At 40.3% G+C, this 17993-nt stretch overlaps 1 protein-coding gene across 1 annotated transcript; it reads left to right on the forward strand.

The window, feature by feature from the left end:
- Positions 1 to 399: 399 nt before the first annotated feature.
- Positions 400 to 17287, forward strand: thbs4b (thrombospondin 4b). The gene is made up of 22 exons (XM_049018649.1): positions 400 to 652; positions 3161 to 3358; positions 3695 to 3942; positions 4822 to 4924; positions 5290 to 5372; positions 5454 to 5505; positions 6975 to 7126; positions 8083 to 8220; positions 8760 to 8837; positions 9209 to 9361; positions 9903 to 10007; positions 10092 to 10199; positions 10276 to 10435; positions 11473 to 11591; positions 11736 to 11788; positions 11874 to 12067; positions 12690 to 12868; positions 13223 to 13271; positions 13603 to 13799; positions 14656 to 14828; positions 15645 to 15784; positions 16941 to 17287. Exons 1-22 carry the CDS (start codon positions 565 to 567, stop codon positions 16997 to 16999), a joined length of 2829 nt encoding a protein of 942 aa, XP_048874606.1. The 5' UTR covers positions 400 to 564; the 3' UTR covers positions 17000 to 17287.
- Positions 17288 to 17993: the final 706 nt, after the last annotated feature.

Consider the following 17993-nt stretch of genomic DNA (forward strand, 5'->3'; position numbering starts at 1 on the left):
AAATAGCTTTAATAGCTCCTAAATATCAGAAAGAAATGTAATTAAAAGGTAAAATGTAATCATTTCTACAGACAGTTAATTTTTGCCCCAAATATCACTTAACGTTTATTTCATATTGATTTACATGTAAAGCTCAACTCCTGACAATTAAAGAAAAAATACCAGGCGGAATATATAAATATATAATAACGGTCATAATCAAGTACTCAGTGTACTACCTGAACAGCTATTTCCTTTTTAAATGAGCAAAAAGGAGGATAACATTTCAAACTGCGAGATGCCAGTCCTGGGGATCTAATGGACTCATTCTGGCAAAGTCAGCCCCCTCTCAGCATGAGGCCGTCTGAAAAAGGCATCATCCCCTCCATCAGCCACTACTCTGCTTCTCTTTCAAGGAAGTGCCCTGCCTCTCAGCCAGCTGGCCGGGGAGATACCTCACCCCGTAACTATGTCAGTGTGGCCTCTCTCCTTTTATAAGGCAGCCAGACACCCAGTTCCTTTCATTTACAGCCTCCGTGCTTCCAGGGAGCACCGCTACTGGGTGATATTGGAAATCAGCGGAGTATGAGGAGTATGGGTTCCTTTGTGGGGCCGTTCCTCCTCTCACAGATGCTGTTACAGCTAGTCAGCAGAGCACATGGTCAAAGTACAGGTCAGTACATTTATTTTTTCATATGCCTTAAGAATTTCTGTGAGCACCATACTTTAAGTAACCTCTCTCTTCAATACATTGACATTGTCTCAGACTCAGTAGCGTTATTTTTTGATCACAATAACGATTTCAAATTTAATCCTTGTTGTCCAAGTTGGTTGTAAATATGACATTTGCACTGTGTATCAGCAATAGCTGCATGTTGACGCAATGGCTGGTTATAATAAAGGCATGTTTTTACAGAATTTTGGTGACTGCCATGATAGATGCATTATGTCGAATTCGGCATGAAAAACTATTATTATGTCAACACTTGGAAACAATATGTTGATTTTATCATAAACATGTCAGTACAGCAACTGTTTCATACTGATACATAATTAAGCACAGGAAACAAATTTTAATAAATGTTGTATTACATCACCATCTCTGGAGGAGCTCCGGCACTCTTCCTTGACACAGAGTATAATGTTACATGTTTTAAAGTGCAGCCAGACATTCCCAGTGACTTCAGTACCCTCCCCTGGGCAGTTTCAGTCACCTGTCTTTGATTTAGCAGACCACTCTTGAGAAATCTCCCACTCAGCAACAAGTTCCAGTGACTGGAATGTTTAGATCTGGACACTCAAAACAATGGGATCTTCTGCTGTTTATCTCTATGTGTTTGCGGGGCGTTTACGTGTTTTACCTTGTGTTCTGTGGGGATCCTGCTGCAGTTCACAGAAAGGCAGTCAGGTCAGTTGACCTTATAAACTGTCTGTAGAGTGCGACTGATTATACCTTGTGATGGGTTTGTTGTCCTGCTTCCTTTTACGCGCCTTAAGCCATATGCTGTCTGGGATAGAGTCAAAGCCCATCCAGTACTGGAAAAGTGGTTCAAGAAGGAGTGCATTCCTTAACATTTGGAAATGTACAAAGTAAAGTGCATTGTTTATTTTGCATGGATATTTGTACATATCATCTTTTGATATTCATATATCCCTTATTTTACCTCTTATCTTACCTAAACAGACTTGCTCAACTCACTGAACCTTAGGTAGACACATCTCCTATACATTTTTAAAGATACTCATTTAATCTTATGCTGTAACAAAGTTATATGTAAAAGCAGCATTAGGGATGTTTGTGCAAATGTGTCAGAATTTCTAAATTATAAATGTATCATTATGAACATTATTCCATCCATCCATCTTCCAGCCTCATGATCAGGGTCCTGGCTAATTAACCAATAAAAATTTCCATTGGCCTTGGTCACATGAAAATAAAGCATTCTATTCAATTCTATTCTGTTCTAAAGGAAGATATTTTGTTGCCTATCGGACAAAATAAGATATTAAAGCATGTGGAAAAATTTTGCTCTTACATACAGGTCATTTCAAGTGTGCTTGCATATTACACATCAGTACGTATTATTCAGAACAAAAATTGTCAAATGAATGGACCCACCAATTTTTTAGGAGATGGAAAGAGGCAATTCTCAAGTAATGAGCCAGGTTGTCGTTGAACCGAGCATGACCCGCTCCTGTCAGAGGGAGATGATTAAACAAAACTTTGGTTAATGACGAGAAAATATTTATTTGCCCATTTTATGTAGGCTTTGTTCCTGGGCCAAGTCATGCTTGCTCAAAGATTTGGATATCTGTTGGCAAACGTCCTTTTGCATGACCTTAAGACAAGAACTATTGGCAGTTTAAGACATTAAACATATATTTTTGTGTTCATTGGGGTGCATTAGCTGCAGAAATAGCAAGCCCATGCCTTAATTCTGTGTTATTTCAGTCATGCTGGAATAATCATTGTCTCTATGTGCAGTGCTGAAAGATTAGTGAGTTTATTGCGAGTAAAATGTGTCTGAAAGATCAGATTCTAGGTTATTGTTAGAGAAGAGAACATTCCTGCAACATTTGTTACCAATTTGGTCTAATTACCTCACTGATTTGTGTTCAGCAGTCATCAGTTCATACCTGGTTAATCATTTGCAATGATCTCTTATTCATTTTAATTCCAGTTTATTAATTTCATTTGTGATGATGTTGTATGCTAATAGTTTTGGTTGTAACAGTACCGCTTAGTGATTTCTAGAGTATTTGATTTTATTAGCACAAAACATAAAAAAAATATGTCTCTGTGTGTTTTTAGAAAATCATGCGTAAAATTATTACAATACAGCAAATCACTAATATGACCAGAACCATGACTTTTACTATATACGATATTTAAATTTGAGTTTGAATAAGGAGAACAAGCTATGTTAAGTAGTGACATAGACATGGAGTAAACAGGACAGTTAGAATAAGCTCTTTTAGCTATTGAAAAGTTAAACATCTTTGTTTTTTCTTTTGAAAGGGAAAATCTGTTCTTTCTTTGTACAGTGCATGTTTTAGAGTGTTTTTAGGAAAATGTAGACAGCAGGACTTATGCATTCATAAAGAGCCTTCGCTGTGTTAAAGTTGTTTCCAGATATAATACAGCTTCTAACTTCTGCTGTTTGCTTTGTTTACTATGCAGTCTACAATCTTCTCGCATCACCAGAGTGCTTACCAGACCTCCTGCAGGAAGGGCTTGCAGCCCAGTCTGTGAATGAAGTTTTTATTCTCACCTCATTCAGCCTCCAGCCCAAGACAGGCTCCACAGTATTTAGCCTTTATAATCCAAGAGACAACAGCAAATTTTTTGAGTTCACAGTTCAAGGGAAGCTGAACAGAGGTATGACTCATTTATTGTGATTAACAATAAGAAAATTAATGTTCATCTAAAAATTATACATATCTGCCAAGGCCATATAGTATAATAATTTTTACAAGCACATTTATCCATAAAAAATTGATTCTTGAAGCTTGAATGGATTTGACTAATGACATATTTTATCTGTCAACTGCAAATAACTCAAGCATGGGAAAAACAAATCTTCTCATTTAAAAAACTGACAAACCTTTGTCTAGACATGCATTTGTAGTCAAATAACAACCAGGTGGTTTGTGAGCGGCCTGCGGTTCCAGCCAGGGCTCTAATTAAAGGGAAATGCTTGTTTTGTGGTGACAGCGACCCTGCGCTACCTTAGAAGTGACAGCAGAACAAGCACCGTCACGTTCAACAATGTGAAGCTTGCTGACAGCCAGCGGCACGCGGTGATGTTCCACCTGAAAGGCCTAAGGCGGGAGCCCAGCAGCGTGGAACTTTACGTGGACTGCAGGCTCATCGAGATGGTTAAGGACATGCCGGCGGCCTTCAGGGGGTTGCCTCCTGGACCCAACATGGTGGAGCTTAAGACCATGCAGCAGAGGACACAGGTCAGACTTGCAGAAGCTGTGACTGTCATCATTTAGTGCAACATTAGCAGCATATGAAACTCCTTTACAGAGGGTCTACAATACTCGACAACAAGGAATATAATATATTCCACTTCTTCTGTTACTTCCTCCTTGTCTTAATTGCCATACTGTAAATTGTGAAAATTATATAGCTTCAGTATTGTATCTTATACAGCTCTGGAAAAAAATGAGACCGCAGCAACATTTTTTGTTTCACTCATTTCTCAATTTATGGGTCAGTGTCTGTGAATAAAATATGTATATATTTTTGTATCTGCAGCCTGGTTCTTCTCTGTTTCTCATTAATGAAGGGCTTCTTCCATGCTTTATGAGTCTTTAAGGGCTTCTACCAGTCCTAGCAATCATAACTGTGCTTGCAGAGCACTTCACACCTGCACTTAATGTTTCCCATTTCCTTTTGAAGGTCATTTAATGTCATCCTCTGTTTCATGAGAAACTGTCGGATAAGTTAACGGTAATTTATAGCATTAGAAAGTCGCTTCTGCCCTTTGCCTGTCTGGCTTCTGTTATCTGCCGTTTCACTTTATTCTTGTGTACTACTGTCTGCGAAATTTTGCGTAGCCTTCTGCCAGCAGAACCACAATTAAACCAGGACTTAAAAATGTTTATTTAAAATTATAGTGGTCTCTTCATTCTTCTCAAGAGATGTACAGTATATGTATATTATTCATATACAGTGGAACTTATGGTTTTTATTGTATGACAGGTTGCTTATTGTATATGAATAAGCCAAGATGCCAAATGAGTAGAAGGAATTATTCATTCATTTGTCTTGTGGCGGTAATTTAAACTCTGTGTTCCATGCCTGCTACCCAAAATGCACTTTTTTGTTGGCAGGATGGAATAGAGGAACTGAAGCTGGTAATGGGTGATTCATTAGAAAATGTCGCTTCTCTCCAAGGCTGCTATCTACATCAGAGTGATTCAGTCCAGGCCTTGGGTAAGTGTTGGTGAAATCTGACACCCTGCAATACTGTTTTTATGCAGCTTATGATGAAGTGATATTATTTTAAATTAAGTCTGGAGTAATTTGGCCTGGGTTTTAAGAATTTTCATAAGCCTAGAACTACCAAATACGTGTTAAGGAACATTATCTAGTGATATTTATCTTCCTGATCTTATAGGAATTCATTCAGTAACCTAGTCATCATTAGCTAAATGATATTCCGTGAAAAATATCATGATTAAACCTTTTACCTTAGTTTATGGATTTAAGCGGGTAGGTAATGCCATGACTGCACTGTGTTGGGTAGGTGGAATAAATCATGGATGGACTGATGTAGATAACAAGGTTTTTCCACACAGGTATTAATACCAAGCAGTTAGCAAACCAAATGCTCGAGCTCAGCAAAGTGATCTCAGAGCTGAAAGAGGTCCTTATCCAGCAGGTACCCTCCTCAACTTACCATTGCTCTTCTTTACACTGAAAGCTATCATTATCCATTAATTTTGTTTCGGTTTCTCCTTAGGTTAAGGAAACGTCTTTCCTCAGAAACACCATCTCGGAATGCCAAGCCTGTGGTGAGTTAAACGTCACGCTGCCGACTTTAGTCATTGTTAGTGGCCTGTTAGGGTGCAGCATGGCACAGGCAGGGACAAAAGGGGGGTTATTAATAAAAACAGAACACAGTGGGAAAGGCACAAAATAAAAGGACTGCGAGGGTTTGGAACAAAATGGGAGAAATAAGAATTTAACAAAGTGACACCAATGTAAATACGCTGAGGAAATGAGTAACATGGGGAACAGGACTGAACACCTGAACGAAGAGACAAATACACAGTAACTAACCACAATGATGGACTTAATGAACAAAGGCAGAAGCTTAAATACACAGGTAACCAGGACTAACAATGGCAAGTGTGAATCGTCAAAAATATTAACCAGTCAACAAGGCCATGGAACTAGATGCAGATGAATTAACTTACAATTAACAAAGAGCAAGAACCAGGGAACCAAAGAAACACTTAGGGGAAGCGGTACTAGGGAAGACCAGGAACATGCATAAGCAAAACCGAAATCAAACAGGACACTAGCAGGGCAAACTGAAACTGGTAAATAAAGATAACTAATTACTAACTAGGGAATAGAAACCCTATAAATACAAACAACTGGTCTAGAACTGATGAGCACAGCCTTTGTGCCACATACTCAACCCATTGAACCAGACGGCAGTCTGGGGAGCCATGAAAACACACAAAGGTCCAGCCTGAAGGCAGAGGAGGGACCAGGATGGCCTGCAAACGGGGAAGAGACATGAAGGGCAGGCAGTCACCCTGACAGTGACTCATCTCCATCCAGTGGAACCGAGCATTAGTGTTCAAATTCTCCAGAGTCTAGCAATCAACAGTACATTGTAAAATCATTTATCATCAGTCAAAATCAAGAAAGTGGTTTTGATACAGCTCTGGAAAAAATTAAGACACCACTTTATATCTGCACTCTAAATCTGCATTTGTAAATCCTGGTTTAATCCTGCTGTTCTGTGCAAGAGGCTGCTTCCAAGTTAAATTTCTAAAACAGCAGTACCAAAGAAGAAGTTGAAGCAGGAGACACTGGGAATAATCAAAAATCAGCCAGGTTGAGGGCAGAAGCAACTTTCTAATGGCAGTCTGTCAACTTATCCAACAGTGTCTTATAAATCAGAGGATGACCCCTCAAATGACCTTCAAAAGGAATGGGAAACATTAAGTGTTGTGAAGTGCACTTCTTGGACAGTTAGCATCCGGCACCTAGAAGCAGGACTGAAGTCCCATATAGCAAAGAAGAAGTCCTTCATTAATGAAAAACAGAGAAGAACCAGGCTGCAGTTTCCAAATATATATATATTATTTAGACGCGCACCCATATATTGAGAAATGAGTGAAACAAAAAACTTTGGTGTGTTCCAGGGCTGTATATATGTTAGACGGTGTTTTATGTTTTATTCAGTTAAATTTGAAATGTCCAGACAAGAAATGACTCGTTCAGTGCCGTCTGGTTCCATCTGAAGGTCTTGGTGGCACTGAAGTGGAGAAGCCAAAGTGCAGCCCTGGCACGTGTTTCCGAGGCAGTGCGTGCTTCGAGACGGAGAGTGGGGTAGAGTGTGGCCCGTGTCCTGATGGATACACCGGAGACGGATTCAGCTGTGATGATGTGGATGAGGTAATGTCTCCCAGATTACAGGGTGATATTTCTTAGCTGGACTTTTGGCCCTTTCACAATATATGTAGGCGGTGTTTAAAGGGGGCTACTCAGAATTAAACTCATATATGAGTACATGCTCTTTTGGTTTGCTTGGTATGATTATATATAAATATACTGTATACACACACACACACGCAGCACTTTGTGGAGTATAGACTGTAGCATACACTGTAACATAGACTGTAGCATAGACTGTAACATAGACTGCAGCATAGACTGTAACAGACTGTAGCATAGACTGTAACATAGACTGTAGCATACACTGTAACATAGACTGTAGCATAGACTGTAACATAGACTATAGCATACACTGTAACATAGACTGCAGCATAGACTGTAACAGACTGTAGCATAGACTGTAACATAGACTGTAGCATACACTGTAACATAGACTGTAGCATAGACTGTAACATAGACTGTAACATAGACTGTAGCATACACTGTAACATAGACTGTAGCATAGACTGTAACATAGACTGTAGCATAGACCGTAACATAGACTGTAACATAGACTGTAGCATAGACTGTAGCATAGACTGTAACATAGACTGTGACTGGACTTGGCTCCATGAAGAGCCCCGAGGACTTTACATATGGGTCAGCACTTTGCTAAGACATCCTTATTTAGGCTGCTTTAAAATAGATCTCTTCTTGTTCTTGCAGAAGACCACACAAAAAAAGCATAATAAAATGTTTGCATTTCAGTGATTACTCTCAAGTGTCTTTAGACAAACAATAAAATGGACTTGGAATGCTGAATTATTATTATCAAACTCATAAACATCAATGAAAGTACACAGTTATGAGCAAGTCGATTCTAAACATTTTAGAAAAGGTCAAAATGCTTTTTTCGGCTCCTATGTTTCTTTTTACCCGTGCTGGTGAGGTTATGTGCTGCCGCCGTGTGTTTTCAGTGTCAGTTTAAGCCCTGCTTCCCTGGAGTACGCTGTGTCAACACAGCCCCTGGCTTTAAGTGTGAAGCCTGTCCCCGTGGCTACAGTGGGCAGGCGGTCGAGGGAGTCGGCATCGCCTTCGCACAAGCGCACAAGCAGGTGAGATTTCATTTATGATGACTTAAAACTATTAATAACATGGATTCTGTATGAAATTCTTTAGGAATAATATTTGAAGAAGAATGAAATCGCGTTTTCTTTTAACATTTTAATCATGGATGTTTTCGGCCACAGCCACACACAAATACGTGAACTGCATGCAGCACAGCACCCTCTTAAATAGGCTCCCACAGTGCCAACTACCCCCAGGCTCTGGGCCTTGCAATTTCCCCCGATCATCACTCATTCCATCAATCACTCTGCCCCCTAGGGAAACCCCCCAAAACAGCAACAAGCACCATTTACAATAAAAATATAGACCCTTCCCAAGACCAGTTACAAAATATTATTTTATTTTTATTAAAAATAAGACTTTCAGTTGTTTTAAAGTTGAAAAATGGTAATAAATGTTGTGTGTGTGTGTGGCTATGATTTTTTTTTTTGTTGAAAAATTCTGAAAATTTGATTGATTTATTCAGGTGATTCATATTTTTGAGATGTGATTTACATTTGCTGAGTGTTTATAATGCGACCCGTAGGTGTGCAGTGATATTGACGAGTGCAAGATGCTTAACAATGGAGGCTGCACAGCGAACTCTCTGTGCCATAACTCTGTGGTAAGCATACATTGCTGTTTTTTTTTTACCAGCAACAGCCTCAGTACTCTATTTGGGGGGGGGGGCATTGTTATAGATAATCCAAAAAGTGTTGATGTATTCATATTTGTTTATGAGCTCAGGTAATAAAGATTACTGCACAGAAGGTATCTTTAAAATGGGTAATTGCAAACTGTGAAATAAATATAGATTTGTCCCAAACCTGCCAAGTATCTATTAATGAAATTAATGATCCTTTCAATGAAGTGAGCAGCAGTGACGCTAATCTTTTACTGGCTATTGGATTGTAGAGCAGCACAGAGAAAAGCAGCTGCTCTGTGTTAGGGACGGACATGTGGTTAAAGCCTCTCACGGCGCTATTTGCTCCCCAGGGTTCGTACCACTGTGGAGCCTGTAAAACCGGCTACACAGGGGACCAGACGACGGGGTGCAAGCCTGAGAGGGGCTGTGGAAACAGCTTGCGGAACCCTTGTGATGCCAATGCTCTGTGTGTGGAGGAGAGGGACGGCACCATCAGCTGCATGGTAAGCCTTACTCTGCCCAGGTTAGCGTGCTGAAGCATGAAAAAGACTCAAAATTCCAGAGATTCTGCTTGATTCGCATTGCTTGTTTGAAGCTGGGTAACTGGCTTTTCAGTTTTAGAGGTTAAATATTGTTTAAACTGTATAATTACGTATAAATTAGAGATGTTTCGGATTCAGTTATGTTGCTTGGGGAATTATATAGCAATTAATTAATTACTTGGCCACCAGAGATGGTTATTTAAATCAAGCAGTTGAGTACTCTGTAAAGGTGACTCTTTATAGTCAACTGCTTTCTGAACCTGAACTAGCCACCTATGTTTACCACTTGCTACAGGTGTATTCTAAAATTTACCACAATTCTCCAAGTTAGTTATATTTTGACTGTTAACTATGCCACAGCACACGTTGCAATGTAATTAACATGCATGATAATTATACCAATAGGTGTGAATCTAAAAAAATAATGTCCAAACGATTAGAGTCGATTTTGCTTCAGAAATACCCTTTAACAAAATGTGCGTTTCCCTTCGGTGCTCCTCAGTGTGGGATTGGCTGGGCTGGAAATGGGTACCTCTGTGGCAAAGACACCGACATCGACGGCTATCCTGATGAGAAGCTCAGGTGCAAGGACCAAAACTGCAAAAAGGTAACAGGCACCCGCTATACGAGCAGATTCTGCACGTTACAGTTTGCAGGAGATTTGTACTCTAATTTACCATTTCTTTTTTAGGATAATTGCATCTACGTCCCCAACTCTGGACAAGAGGATGCAGACAAAGATGGAATGGGGGATGCCTGTGATGCGGATGCGGATGGGGATGGTATTCCAAATGACCAGGTACGGCCGGTCTCCTTCAAGACATGCAGGTCCCTTCTCAGCTCACTGAGCCAGCCCTGCACTGCACCTCCTCCAGGATAACTGCTGGCTGAAGCCCAACATCGATCAGAGGAACAGTGATAAGGATAACCATGGCGATGCCTGTGACAACTGCCGCATGATAGAGAACCCAGACCAGAGGGACACGGACAGCGACGGGAGGGGAGATGCCTGTGACGATGACATGGATGATGACGGTCAGACAGTGCTGCCCATCACTTCTCTCTGAAAAAGCCTTCTGTGCTGTTGCTAATGCCATGTAGATGGTTTCAATGAAAAGCAGGGTGATGTTTGGCCAGTGCACGTACAGTGTACTGTCCCTGTCCCTTGATGCAAAGCTGGCAATACTAATGGAGCTCACCTACACTTTGACTGAACTGCAAGAGCACTGTAGCTACTACAGAACTATAAAACAGATGTTGTATCTGAAGCTCTTTTATGGCACCTTGATTAGACTCTAAACACTCATAAAAGTCACTGTTCCATTGCACAGTTTATACAACAGGGCAGACAAGACAGACATCTTGGTTGGAAACATTACACTGTAAAAAAACACATCTGTTTTCTTTGGGACTGACTAATGATGTGAAATTTACTTAAAAATCACAAACAGTCTGATTCCTTTTTAATGAACTGAGTTTTGTTTTCAGAAAGAAGTTCACATGACAGAATGACAAATTTGCAGTACATACCACAAGATCTAACAGGCTTCAAATGATTTGCCTCAGAAAGTTTAGCATTTGAGTCCGTTTTAAAGCGAAAGGAACATTTTATATTGTCGAATAAACCTAAATTAAATATTTTCTAAAGTCTGAAATTTTATCTGATTTTCTTCTACACCCCAAAATCTACAGTATATGTTATGGTTGCCAAAATGATTTTTTACAATAAATACACCAAAATGCAACAGGTTCTGATAAGTCAAGTTACAATACATGACATTTAAGTGAATAATGATTGTTCTTTCTGTGATAGTCAAATGCAGTAAGAGTTTCTAGACACTTTGAGAACAACAGTGTCACCTTGTGGTGTTATGCATGAACTCTCACATGAAGTGATGTTTACTTTTAAAATATCTTCCATGTTTATATTCTTTTTTTACTGAGAAAATATAATGATATAGTTATTTTTATATAATGCACGTTTTGCCATTTTCACTCTAGTAATACATTATGTTTTCTAAAACACAGATGAATACTTACTCTTTATAACAATATGTTATGATGATCTTCAGGTCTGAAGAACTTCTTGGACAATTGCCCGAGAGTCCCAAATCGTGACCAGCTGGACAAAGATGGTGACAGTGTTGGTGATGCATGTGACAGTTGTCCGGAGATTCCCAACCCCAACCAGGTTCTTATATTTTTCAGATGCCTGTGTGAAATTCTGTAAAAATTACAATCATCAGAATACAGATACAGAAATCATAACTTTTTATTCCTGTGTAGTGACTTTATTTAGTTATTAACTTACACTATTTCTTTCTTACGTCTACAGTTAGATGTAGACAATGACCTTGTTGGAGACTCTTGTGACACAAATCAAGACAGGTAATTCACGTGAATGTTTAAAAATCCAATATATTTTTTGTGCAATAGACAGAGAATTGATGTTGTCTTGTTATTCTTGCCACAGCGATGGTGACGGCCACCAAGACACCAAAGACAACTGCCCCAATGTCATCAACAGCTCCCAGCTGGACACAGACAAGGATGGTCTTGGGGATGAGTGTGATGATGATGATGATAATGATGGCATTCCTGATGTTCTACCACCAGGACCAGACAACTGCAGGCTGGTGCCCAACCCAGACCAGATTGATGATAACAGTATGAGATACTCTGAGAATGACATCAACTCGCATACCTATAGACAATAATTAGGCTCAAAGACAAACCTTGTGCTACAGAAAATTGCATAGAAAATTTGTTAATCTGAAGAAATTATTTCTATAAATAATTTTTATATAAAACCAAGGAAATCTTAACACAGAATATTGCAGAATCTATACAGTGAGTTATGCAAATCTGTCTTTTTTGGCAGAAAATTGTAGCAGCAGGAAACCCCAGGCACTCAACGTGCATTTTTGGGTTAAGTCCTTTTTCCAGTTTTCCTGAAGACTGAAATATTCATGTAATGAGAAAAATTTTAATCAAAATCCATAGATACTTGATGACTTTATGTATCATTGCACATATTTCATCTGGTGGGAATATACATTGGTTCCATTGGTGTGTTAATTTTGATAAAAACCTCTTCAACAGGCGTTGATATTTAGGTCTGAACAACTTGCAGAGATCATGAGCTCTGCTCACCATAGATAAAAGCTGTCATAACATCGTAGAATCACATGTTCCAAAACAGAAAGACCCCATTCTTCACCATGTAGTACATTGCTTTGTGTGCAGGGAACCGTTCAGTGTTGGACCGACCTGATTTCTTTCCGGACAGATGATGGAGTTGGGGATGTGTGTGAACAGGATTTTGACCAAGATAACACGATAGACCGAATCGACAACTGTCCAGAGAACGCTGAGATCACTTTGACTGACTTCAGAGCCTACCAGACGGTGGTGCTGGATCCTGAGGGTGATGCTCAGATCGACCCCAACTGGGTGGTCCTCAATCAGGTGACCCACTCATACTGTGAACCCACTTTAAGCCACTTTTGCTGCATAAGGGTCATAGACAGGGGGAAAACATGGATAGTGTCTGAAAAGGGTTCTGCTCATCTCGCGGCCCACAAAGACCACATAACCGGAGCTCGTTGCTCCATGTTTAGTCCCAGTGCCCCCTCTTTGTTTTTCCTGTCTGTTTCTCCTTTGTTAAATGGCTGCATGATGCTTTCAACTGTCTTCTTCACTAGGAAATGTCTTAGTCTAAGGTTGCTTGTAAAAACTGAAGTTTTAAAGGAGCACCAACCATTAATGTAGATGTAAGTCGTAGAAAAATGATGTGCAGCTGTCCTCAATATCTGTCATTAGGGCATGGAGATCGTACAGACTATGAACAGTGATCCTGGACTTGCTGTTGGTAAGACTCTTCCTATGTTTTTCTGTTTGATTTATTTCTGTAATCCAGCAGGGATGTTCAGGAAATTTCCGGGTGGTCTGAGCTAATGAGGGCCGGTCGGCAGAACATACTAAAGGGACCCCCCCCCCCCCAAGCCGGGGTCCTGTCCCCCCCCCATCAATTTGTAGCAAATTATGAAATTGAGATGCCTTGGCAGCAAATTCCCAGGCTGCTTTTCATTGCCAGTTTGCCCCTGGAATCCAGACATGTAATATACTGCAGCTGAAGACTTACATTAGCCTTGGTAATTGCTAGACCCCAGACTGTGGTTTGACCCTGTGACGTTTCCCAGGTTACACAGCCTTCAGCGGGGTGGATTTTGAAGGCACCTTCCATGTGAACACTGTGACGGATGATGACTATGCCGGCTTCATCTTTGGATACCAGGACTCCTCCAGCTTCTATGTGGTCATGTGGAAGCAGACGGAGCAGACCTACTGGCAGGCCACTCCTTTCAGAGCTGTGGCTGAGCCTGGCATTCAGCTCAAGGTATCGATCAGTCTGATATATAAAATATACTGAACGGCAAGTATGAGGAAAGTAATTAGAGTGCATTCATGACACTAGCACTGTTAGACTAATACTATTCCTCATAGCCTTAATTTTAATTAGATGGGTTCTAGATTATAAAGAACTAGCATCCTGTCCAGGGTGTGTCCCTAACTTCCTTGAGGCGGTTAATTTTGCAACTGGCCATATTACATATGCATTTGTAGGAGTTCCCTTTCAAAGCACAAAATCTAGGGGAGAAGAGAATTTATAAGAGTTTTGTAATGTGATTTACTATGGTTTGTGGTAGGTAGAAAAAAAAAGTCTTACAATGTCTTACAGGATTTTGTGTTGCCCTTGGTATATTGGGTCAGCGATTATTTAAATGTACTGACTGCGTCTGTGCTCATTGGCTCACTGGCCACTCCTATTGGTGCTTTTTTATTGCACGTCACGCAAATTTGCTCTGCTTAGTGAATCTGGCACTATGCTGCCTCGGATAGGCCCCCAGCCTCCCTAACCAGTGAAGTTCAATGCATGGATTACAATGGCTCTAAAATGTCAGTCATTAATAGAACATTAATGCAACATATCAATAATGGTTTTAATAAAATTCATATTTTATTTACACCTATTTCATGCTATTTACCTTGCTCATTGCAGTTTCCACCTATATAAATATTTATTTTCATAAAAAAAAACAGGGATCCTTTAAAAACCTGACATGACCACCAGCACTGGAAACAAATGAGCTTCATTAGTTAGAAATCCAAACCCATATAAAATACTTGTAACTCATGGGGAAATATTTATTTTTGATAGTGGTGAATCATACCGACCTTGTTCATTTCATCAGGCTGTGAAATCTATTTCTGGACCTGGAGAGCACCTGCGGAATTCCCTTTGGCACACAGGAGACACCAATGACCAAGTTCGGCTGCTTTGGAAGGATCCACGCAACGTGGGATGGAAGGACAAGGTCTCCTACCGCTGGTACCTGCAGCATAGACCCCAAGTAGGATACATTCGGTGAGTAAGACAGACGTGATCAACTTCTGGGATAAACATGGAACTGTTAGTAAATAGCACGTCAAAAATTATACGTAAGGGCTGTTATGGCAAGCTACATCGCGTAAACCTAAAAATGCATACTGGTTATAATCATTTTTAATATAATAAATTAAAATAAATCACAAAAATTAGCAGTGAAGTGTCCTACCTCCAGAGGTGTGGGTTCAGCCTGTGGAGTTTGCATGTTCTCCTGGTGTTAATGATGGATTTCGCTGTGTCGTGTCTGAGTTTCTTTATACAGTCCAAAAAATGTAGTCAGGTGACCTGGCATCTCTATAATCGCCCATAGTATGTACAGTATGCCCTGTACTTCCAGGATTGGCTAAGCTGTTTTAGAAGAACAGTATTCAAGGCTGGACTGAGAATCTGCCATATTGGGCAATTACCTGCAGGGCTGATGGGTATGGGGGTCAGTGTGTTCCTGGCCCCATTCAACAAAATTTACAGATGGTTCTCCCTCCTGGCAAAATTAACCAAGGGGGACACCCCCCTAGTTGCTGTAATATTAGTCCATTGGCACCCCACTAAAATCACTGAGTCTAGTCCGGCTACCCCATTATAAATGGTCTGACTACCCAAGTCCAGGACCAGAAATTAATCCTAGTGCAGTCTTGATAATATCTTTATTTCCATGTTTAATATGCTATATTTTCAAAACTCCTGATACATATTCTTGAATATAATATATGAATATAGGTGAAACCCTAAATTGAATTTCAGGCATTTTCCATGACCTGGCTGTCAGTATTTAATTTCTCTCTGTTTTTTGGACAGGGCTCGATTCTATGAAGGAACTAACCTGGTTGCTGATACTGGTGTGACAATTGATACAACCATGAGGGGGGGGCGACTGGGTGTGTTTTGTTTCTCCCAGGAGAATATCATATGGTCCAACCTCAAATACCGCTGCAATGGTGAGTAACATCTACTTAAAATGGGAAGTTCTCTTAATAGACATAGTATATATAGTATTCTTAGTAATTTTTATGCAGTAGTATCTTAATATGGGGTGGCATGGTGGTGCAGTGGTTAGTACCTCTGGGACCCGGGTTCGAGTCTCTGCCTGCGTCACATGTGTGTGGAGTTTGCATGTTCTCCCCATGTCATTGTGGGGTTTCCTCCAGGTACTCCGGTTTCCCCTCACAGTCCAAAAACATGCTGAGGCTAATTGGAGTTGCTAAATTGCCCGTAGGTGTGAATGTGTGCGTGAATGGTGTGTGTGTGTGTGTGTGTGTGTGTGTGTGTGCGTGTGCGTTGAGTGTGCCCTGCGATGGGCTGGCCCCCCATCCTGGGTTGTTCCCTGCCTCGTGCCCATTGTTTCCAGGATAGGCTCCGGATCCCCCGCGACCCAGTAGGATAAGCAGTTTGGAAAATGGATGGATGGATAGTATCTTAATATAATTACAAAAGACTTACATAGCTCTCGAAAAATGTAGAGAGCACTCTATATTTAAAAAAAATCTGCATTCTTAAATCCTGCTTTAATCGTGGTTCTGCTGGCAGAAAGTTACACTGTGCAACAGGCTGCTTCCAGGCTCTAAGTTTCTAAGATAGCAGTACCCAAGAACAAGATGAAGCAGGAGATACTGGCAATGATTAGAAACCAGTCCGATAGACAGTGAAAGTGATTTTCTAATGCCAGAGATGAACGTCAACTTATCCGGTCTCATATATCAGAGGACGACCTCAAGTGTCTTTCAGAAAGAACGTGAAACATTAAGTGGCGTGAAGTGCACTGTGTTCTCTTCATATAGTGAGCGGGCTAAGTCGGTGAGAAGGTCGCTGGTTCGAGTCCAGCTTTGGCAGAATAGTCACATGTCTGTGGGCCTGTAAGCCGGGCCCTTAGGCCCCTGCATCCCGGGCCACAGCAGGTGACTGGTGACTGCCCTTCGCAGCCAAGCTGCTTAACTTAACGAGATATTGATTAACCAAACACAATTTTCTTTGAGTTCCCAAGATGTTGCATGGAAAAAGGATACAACTTTGTGATATTAATATGGGAATATAATGCCGCTGAAGCCTAAAGGGCCAGAAGGATTTTTATGCACTACAAGTTCTTTCTTTCCACAGATACCATCCCTGAAGACTTCCAGGCGTTCAATGCGCAGCACTTTGGGGATTCACGTTAACCAGCGGAGGGGGGAAAAATGCAAAAAGAATGTGACAGTGTGGGAAAAGGTCTTTTGAGTACTGTTTTTTTTTTTTTACTTGTACAGAAAGAAAAAAATTGTGTACAAATTACATTCTGTACCTATCGCACCTTTGACTGGCTACTTTCTAATAAACAGATAAACATTATGTACTAAACAGATTGAAATTGTAATCAATCGCCTAGTATATTAACATGGTGTATTATGAACTTACAGTATAATGTGGAGATCATTTGTCCTGATAAGAAAGGAATATCTGAAATCCCATCATTTTTCTTGAGCGTTCTTATACTATTAAGATTTAAAAAGATTAACAGAAACACTTTATCTTTTACATAGAAGTACATGAATGAACTGCCCTGATATGTTCAAATGCCAAACTTAAAATTAATTTCCAAAATGAAAATTCAGAATTCCAAAATATATTTCATATTTTGCAACATTTCTAGAATACATGTGGAAAACTCATCTTAATAAAGTAATTTAAATGAAAAAGAAATCATTAAAATAGTGAAATTGCTTTTCCATTTGTAATTTCAGGTAAGTACTGTAATGCATGCATCCATTATCGTAACTGCTTAATCCCCACTGCGGACGCAGGGGGCCTGGAGCCTATCCTGGGAACAACGGGCGCAGGCGGGAACCAACCTTGGGCGGGTGCCAACACACTGTAGGGCGCACACACTCACACAGTCACACTCACATGCACACAACTACAGGGTCAATTTAGACACACCAATCAGCCTACCCTGCACGCTTTTGGACTGTAGGAGGAAACCGGAGCCCCTGCCGAAAACAGTACTGCATATGTGTTTTAAAAATAAAATGTAAACATTCAAATTTTTAAATGGAATTTCGAGCACATTCCTTCATCTGTGAATTTCTTCCAACATTTTCCTTATGTAAGAATGCTGCTGTTAGGACATTTCAGGCTGTATGAAGTCCCCATTATGATTGTGACGTGACATTTCCA

Source organism: Brienomyrus brachyistius, chromosome 7, assembly GCF_023856365.1.
Source record: "Brienomyrus brachyistius isolate T26 chromosome 7, BBRACH_0.4, whole genome shotgun sequence".
NCBI lineage: Eukaryota > Metazoa > Chordata > Actinopteri > Osteoglossiformes > Mormyridae > Brienomyrus > Brienomyrus brachyistius.